The sequence below is a fragment of the Mandrillus leucophaeus genome, unplaced genomic scaffold (assembly GCF_000951045.1).
Source record: "Mandrillus leucophaeus isolate KB7577 unplaced genomic scaffold, Mleu.le_1.0 Scaffold78, whole genome shotgun sequence".
Taxonomy (NCBI): domain Eukaryota; kingdom Metazoa; phylum Chordata; class Mammalia; order Primates; family Cercopithecidae; genus Mandrillus; species Mandrillus leucophaeus.
The window spans coordinates 2017631-2024806 of record NW_012108474.1 but is presented as its reverse complement, the minus strand read 5'-3'; the positions used below and the strand labels follow the sequence as shown (position 1 = coordinate 2024806).

General features: G+C 65.9%; 1 protein-coding gene and 1 long non-coding RNA gene across 2 annotated transcripts in view; one reads left to right on the top strand and one right to left on the bottom strand.

The window, feature by feature from the left end:
• Positions 1-601, top strand: LOC105529735. Its single transcript, XR_001004556.1, has 2 exons — positions 1-60; positions 175-601. It is a non-coding gene; the product is annotated as an uncharacterized LOC105529735 (long non-coding RNA).
• A 1170-nt stretch (positions 602-1771) lies between these two features.
• The window catches only part of MAPK8IP3 (mitogen-activated protein kinase 8 interacting protein 3), a 61145-nt gene continuing 55740 nt past the window's right edge, over positions 1772-7176 (bottom strand). Inside the window, exons 16-31 of the mRNA XM_011967029.1 lie at positions 6880-6975; positions 6631-6789; positions 5791-5956; positions 4810-4992; positions 4543-4732; positions 4319-4438; positions 4164-4244; positions 3997-4064; positions 3669-3817; positions 3230-3401; positions 3046-3159; positions 2856-2894; positions 2586-2765; positions 2338-2487; positions 1964-2261; positions 1772-1890 (exon numbers count right to left, since the gene is read on the bottom strand). Of these exons, the coding sequence (XP_011822419.1) occupies positions 2140-2261; positions 2338-2487; positions 2586-2765; positions 2856-2894; positions 3046-3159; positions 3230-3401; positions 3669-3817; positions 3997-4064; positions 4164-4244; positions 4319-4438; positions 4543-4732; positions 4810-4992; positions 5791-5956; positions 6631-6789; positions 6880-6975 (1989 nt within the window). The 3' untranslated portion in view covers positions 1772-1890; positions 1964-2139. The remainder of the gene's footprint in view (positions 1891-1963; positions 2262-2337; positions 2488-2585; positions 2766-2855; positions 2895-3045; positions 3160-3229; positions 3402-3668; positions 3818-3996; positions 4065-4163; positions 4245-4318; positions 4439-4542; positions 4733-4809; positions 4993-5790; positions 5957-6630; positions 6790-6879; positions 6976-7176) is intronic.

Sequence of the window (7176 nt, the reverse complement as noted above, 5' to 3'; positions counted from 1 at the left end):
GAACCCGGCCGACGCCCCGCCCGGCACCATCCGCGGGGATTTCTGCATCGAGGTTGGCAAGTAAGGCTCGCCCCGGGGACGGGCCCAGCCCCGTCCGGCCTCCCCCAATTCGGCCCTCGTGGGACCCGTGCCGGAGCTCTCCTTCCCGCGCTCACGCGCGCCTCTTCCGTTCAGGAACTTGATTCACGGCAGCGACTCGGTGGAGAGTGCCCGCCGCGAGATCGCGCTCTGGTTCCGCGCAGACGAGCTCCTGTGCTGGGAGGACAGCGCCGGGCACTGGCTGTATGAGTAGCCCGGCAGGTGCGTGTCGCAGAGGCTCTGACACCCCAGCCTCCTCCAGGGCCCAGGTGGCCGGGCTTCTGGCCCCACCCCGCAGCGCTTGGAACATCCACCTGTCAGGACGTTGCATCGAGGGTGGCGCGGGCCTCTCCAATCCCTGGCGTACAGGGCTTCCTGCCCCAGGAGCTGCTCCAGGTGCCTGCGCGGCTCGCCTGGAAACGTGCCAGGACACTGTCCTGGTGCCCAGCCCAACATGGTCCAACGTTTCTTTTTATAATAAAGTGAAGTCCTCGTTTTCGTGTCGGTTTGGGTCCAGAAACAGACGTTTATTACATACAGAGCAGATATGTGGGTTTGCTTGCAGGGCCAAAGCCTGAGGAGAATCGTCACCCCTCCCCCAGCCGCACCACTGCTCAGCCCGGAGTCACTTCGAGATCCTGGGGGAACAGACGAGGGAGCAGACATACATCACAGTGGAGGTGGCAGGGATGGTGGGGAGAAGCCAGCAGCGCAGTGGCTGCAGCCCACGGTGGCCAGCGGGGCTTGTGGGGCAGCTCCCCAAGATCTGTGCTTCTCTGGTTGGGGGTGGGTGTGGGGGCTGGGCTGCCCTCATCAGGGCCTCCCAGACAGGAGTGCAGTGGGCCTGGAAGGTAGGAGTAGGCCAGCGAGGCCCGGCTGGACAGGGAGAGCAGTCCAGGGTGGCCTCTGCCCGCTACGGGCTTGGAGTCGGCTGGGGGCGGCTCCATCCTCAGCCCCATGGGCCTCTGCTTGGTGGCCTCTTGCTCCCGGGGAGCAGGCCACAGCGGGCAACCCTAGGCACTTAGTAGCGTGTCTGGGAGCTGGGCTCCTTGGAGCCCCGTGCAGGAGGCAGGCCCCAGGAGCACATTATCCCCCATCAACCTGAGGCTGAGCCTGCGTCCTAGGACTGAACCTGGAGAGGCCAGGGGCCTCCCCTGCTTCCTGAGGCCTGGGCCTGCCCTGGCAGCCTGAGAAATCCCACCCTGGGGGCTTCTGGGAGGGACAGGACTCCAAGGCCCACTCCTCCAAGGTGAGTCTTCTGCCCAGGCAGAGCCTGGGGGGACACGGCGAGAGCCTGCCCGCGTGGGCAGGATGGGGTAGCAGTCTCTCTTCTCAAGCAGCTGCCCCAGGGAGCTGGGCCTCGTGCTTTCATGCCAACTCCCTGGGCAGGGGACAGCTGGGGGGGGACAGACAGAGGATAGAGGCTTGAGGACGGGGAGGCCCCAGAGAAGGCCGGCTGGGGTGCAGGCACCTGGGCAGCCCGAGGCCCACCTCCCTGGGCAAAGGCTAGTGCCTGGCCCAGCTCCCCTAGGCAGAGTGAGGGCCCGGGAGGCAGGGTGGCCCCATGAGCAGCATGCAGAGGTGGGCCCAGGGCAGGCAGCCTCGGCGGTGGGGAGCCCCTGCCTCCTCCAGGGGTGCTGGGGAGTAGGAGGCCCAGGTTGGAGCCAGGGCCACCTCGGGTCCTGCCTGCGCTGGGCCCAAGGTGCCCTGGACTTGAGGACTCTGGGCTGGAAGCTGGCCAGGAGCCGCCCGGGAAACTGTCCCGAGAGCATCTTCCCCTCGGGTGGAAGCACCCCTCCCCTTCTCCTCCCAGCTGACTGGCATCCCCGCACTCCCTGCCCGCTGGAGGGGTGATGGGCATCCCCGCACTCCCTGCCCGCTGGAGGGGTGATGGGCATCCCCGCACTCCCTGCCCGCTGGAGGGGACCAGACTCAGGTGAAAGCTGCAGGTTGAGAGGTTAGAAGAGGGGCGGCGGCGCCTGGCTGGCTACCCCGCAGGGCAGGCGGGGGTCAGGTGGTCGGGGGTCCTATGTACAGGTCGGGCCAGGCAGGGCAGTGGCCTCACTCGGGGGTGTAGGACACCTGCCACACGATGATGTGACTGCGCTCCGCCTTGGACAGCACGGGCTTCACCTGGCTTATGTCCCCTGTGCCCTCCTCCGTCTCGTCGTCCTCTCCGTCTCCTGCAGGCAAGGCAGCAGAGTGAGGGCCAGGCTCCCCCCGCGCCCAACCTCAGTCCCGTCCCTGGGCCCCGCTCACCAATGCGGAAGTCGATGTAGCCCTCCCCGCCGCTCAGCACCAGCACGTTCCGCAGCTTCTGACCCTCGGCCTCCGAGGCAGGGGCAGCTGGCCCAGGGCCCTCAGCTGGGCTGTCCAGCACACTCCCGTTCAAGGTGGCCAGCACGTTCCCTGGGATGGCAGAAGCGGTTCAGGACAGTGGCCTCCTGGGGGAGGCGGCAGCCACTGGTGTGCAGGGGATGTGGATGGCAGGAGGGGCCCAGCCTCACCTGGCACCGAGACAAAGAACTTCACGGCATCGCGGTGCCCGTGGAAGCAGAGCTGGGCCTGGGCCATGGAACAGTAGGGGATGAAGCTGCTGGCCGCCCTGTCACTGCTGTCATCGCCGTACACGTGGATGATGCCCCCGGGACGGGCGCCCTCCCCAGAGGTGGGGGATGTCTTATTGGCTGCAGGGAGAGAACCCAGAGGCGCTGAGCCCGCATACAGATGGAGGGTGGGAGAGGCTCCGTGGGGGGACAGGAGGTGGCTGGGCTTACCTCGGAGCCCCAGGAGCTGGCCTCGGTGCAGGACCACAGCTGGGGACACAGGAGGAGCATGGGAGAAGAGGAGAGTGGTCAGCGTAGGGGCAGCAAGGCACCCTCCCAGGTGGCCCTGCAGAGCCACCCCCGGGAACCCATGGACACCTCTGGCAGCACCACTGCCCCTGCAGGCGTGCATGCCACTCACTCTCTGTCAGGGGGATGGAGATGACCACTCCGTTGCCGGTGCCCACCCAGAGCCGGCTGCCCGCGACAAGCAGGGCTGTGATGCGCACGAAGGAGAAACCCAGTTTGCCGGTGCCTGTGGGGGGAGAGTGGTCAGGGCGGCTGGCCTTGAGCCCCCCGCCACCCCACCTGGCATGGCCCCTCACCCAGCATCTTGCTGACGTAGGGCTCAATGTCCACGTCCTGTAGGTGCTGGTGCGTGTGTGCGTGGTAGAGCCGCAGGGTGGAGTCCAGGCGGATGGACACCCATACGCCATCGCCGATCCACGCCAGCTGCCGCACCTGGCTCTCCCGCCGCGGGTGGGCGTCAAATGACTTCTGTGGAGTCATGGTTGCCCATCAACAGGGCTGGGGAGAGGAGAGAAAGTGGGGAGCCCCAAACCTGCCACAGCCCCAGGGCCACCTATAGCCCCCTCAGATCTCCTTCTTCGCGCCTGCTTTGTGCCTGTTCGAGCCTGACTCATAGGCGGTATAGGGAGGATGGGACCCACATAGGGCTTTGTGGACTTCTGTATGGAAGGTGCCGGAGAGCTGCTGGCTGGCAGGAGCCTCTTCCCCTCCCTGGGGCCCCTGGCCAGCACTCGCCTCAATCTGCATGGTCTTGGGCTGGATGACGTGCACCTTGTTCTTGTAGCCACACCACACGCGGTCGTACACAACAGCCATGCAGCGGATGGAGTGGTGCGGGTGGCCCAGGTCCATTAGGTGATAGTTGCTCAGATCCCACTGGCCATCTGGAGGGAGCCCCGAACACCTGCTCAGGCCTGGCTGGGCCCCACCTCTGCTCAGGATATCAGGGGTTGAGATACCCACTGCCAGGCTAAGGAGAGGCCTGGAACCCCGGGAGTCCCTTGGCTAAACACTGCCAGGGCCGTCAGCTGCCACCCACACACCCCGTGCTGCCAGGCCCCACCTTCACCACGGTGGAAGATGGCCAGGGTCCCGTCCGCCAGAGCCACCAGCACACGGCCTTTGACATGCCTGAAACAGGAATGCGGTGAGCCTGGTTTGGGCCAGGCTGTGCAGGCCCCCTCCGCCCTGTTCCCCCGTGACGCCCGGCCCTCAGCCTGGGTCACCCACACCAGGCTCAGCACGGAGTCCTTCAGCTTGATGGAGTGCAGGCACTTCTTCCAGTTGGCCACAGCCGAGTGCACGTAGAGCCTGTAGAAAGAAGTAGCAATGGGCGAGGGACTCACCCAGGACCTTCCCTCCACCTTGCCCTGGGCCCTTCCTACCAGCCGTTCTGGGCTCCCAGCCACATGGTGGGTGCAGCACTGCTGCCTGCTCCCGTGGGGTCCCCGCTGGGCTCCGGCTCTGGTTGCGTGCTGCTGCTGTCAGGCTCTGGCCCATTCTCACTGCAGGAAGGACGGTGGCTCCAGGGGGGCCACGGGGCATGCACCTGCCCCAAGACCCCTAGGCCCTTCCCACCTCTGCAAGCCTCCCCTCCGCTCCTGCTCACCTGCCAGGCTGGGGGCCAGAGGATGGGGTGGGGGCCGGGTCAGTGAAGACGTGCTCTGTGAGAGGCCCGGGCCGCAACGTGGCCGTCTCTGGCTCGCTGGGCCCAGGGTCTGGCACCTCCGTAGCCTCTGTGGCCTCCTCTGTGGACTGGGACGGGTTGACCTTCCCGTTGGCGATGGCGGCCGCCTCCCCTGCGTTAGGAGAGGTGAGCGTGGGCTGGGCAGAAAGGTGGGAATGAGGGGATGGGGGAAACTCGCCCAGGACTCACCCTGCCCCTTGTCTAGCACCGGGGTGTCCCCTCGGGAGGAGCAGTTGCTCCGTGGCACATTGCAGCGGGTGGCACAGCCCACCAGGGTGATACCGGCCAGCACGCCGTCCACGCCCGGGTCCTCTGGGTTCACATCGCTGTCCAGGAACATCTCCCCGGGGGGGTAGTCGCTGTCGCTGGCCGCTGGGGAGAGGGACGGCCCATCAGCCTGTGCTGGGGAACCCACTACTGCAAGGGTGTGCCCAGCACTCATACAGGGGCAGAGGGAGCGGGAGCTGGCCTCCCACTCTCCCAGCAGACCCAGCTTCCACACATGGCTCCACCCACAGCCCACCCAGGACCCTCTGCCTGCAGGCCTGGGACTCCAGCAAGCCTGCTCTGTTGGGCGGGCCCCTGGGCCAGGGGAGCTGAGAAGTAAGACCCTGGTCCTGGAAGCAAACAACTTGTGATCCTGTGGCAGACCCTCAAGAACCCAGATGGCCCTGTGGTTTCACACCAGAGACCTGGCAGAGCCCTCAGCACCCCTTTGTCCTTCTAGTGTTGGGGCTGGCCCAGAACATCGCCAAGGTTACTGCTCACAGGGGTGACATGAAGCTCCTCACCCACACCCCCTTAGCCCCTGGTGAGGCCGTGAGATTTCGGCCCAACTGGAGGTTTCACATTCAGCATGAGGAAATGTTTGCCTGTGGTCCTGGAGTGATGCTTCAAGCTGCGGGCCGTGCCTACCCCTCGCCCTCTAACCAGGTGAGCGTGGGGTCCCGAGTAGGTAGGAAGAGGAGGCCGAGGCCATTGCGAGCTTCCTCCCAGAAACAGGGCCCAGGGCCTCACTTGACTGGGTGTCGCCCCTCCCACTGTCCACTGCCATGTTCCCGTGTCCACAGGACACCCCGAGAAGGTGGGTGCTGTGTGGCTGGGCTTTTACTTAGCTTGCTAGTAAAAGGGAGTGGCGCCCAAGTGGAAACGCCCACTCCAGCCGCTCACCAGGGATGCTGGAGATACACAGTACGTGCGCGTTGCAGACGGTGAACTGGTCCACCACGGTGCCCGGCTGGTTGGCGTCGATGATCACCACCTTGCTGGTGGTCAGGGTGCTGGTCAGGATCCACACCCGGCTGGAGGTGGCGTCCATTTCAGGGAGCTCCTTGGCCTGTTTCAGGGCACGGGATCAAGGTCAGAGCCCGAGCTTGAGGCTACCCGGCAGCAGCACGGGGCCATGGGACTCCCAGAATCTGTCAGGATCCAGCCTTAACTGTAGCTTGAGGGGACATGGCTGTCCTTTCCCGGGGCCAGAGCAATGCGGACTCAGGACTGCACTCTAAAGCGCTTGCATACATGGTTTTGTCTCCACAGAGGAAGCCGCTGAGCTCCAAGAGGCCCAAGCTGGGCCATAAAACTAAGCCTCCGACCACTTGGAAGCAAGCTCTGCCACTCCAGGCCACTTGGGGGGTCGGGGAGAGGGAAAGGGAGAGGAGGGGAGGGGGAGGGGATGAGGGAGGTGGGAGGGGAGGGGGAGGGGAAGAGGGCCCACCCCAGCCCCATTCCCAGCCAGGGGACCGAGACTGCTGGATGGCACTCCGAGAGGGGAGGGGAGGGCCGCCCCAGCTGCAGCCCCATTCCCAGCCACGTGGGCCAAGATTCCTACTGAAAACCCAGGAGACGGCCCAGTCCTGGGGAGGGAAGACACTGCTTCCCGCAGTCCAGGAGCCCCTGTGCCGCCCTGCTTCCGGGTGCTGCCCTGTGTCTCACTCCCAGCATGCTCTGCAGCTGAGGTGTCCTGAGACTCAGCCAGGGAGGGTGCCCGGTGGCCTCCGCCATACTCACCTTCTTCTTCTCGGGAGACCCGTGGGCGCTCTTGGGCTCACCGTCTCCTTCGCGGTCGCAGGTCAGGGGGTCGCGGCCTGGCGCTGGCTTGACTCCATTCCCACCGTCGTCCTCATTGGGCCTCCATCCGCTCAGGTTGACGCCCGCAGCACACCACAGCTGCAAGGGCAGGGCCGGGGTCGGGTGTCACCGGCGCTCCCCAGCCTCCCGCCTGCCCAGCCGGCCTGAACGGGGTCCTCGCCGGCTCACCTTCATGGTGGGGTCCTTCTCCACCAGAGGGCGGCAGTACACGGGCACCGGCACGTTCTTCATCCGCGTGTCCTCCTGGCCCCCGTTGGGACTCAGCTGCAGGGAGCAGGGAGGCGCTATGGGCACCAGCCATGGCTCCTACCCATCCCTCCAGAAACCTTAGGCCGAGCTGCCAGCTTCTGGCGGCAGAGCCACCTCAAGACTGGAGGCAGGTGGGGGCGTGGGAGCCGCAGGGCTCCTCCTCCGACCCTCCAGACCCCCGCCCAGGAGGCTTACTAGGACCTGCCAGGCCCCGCC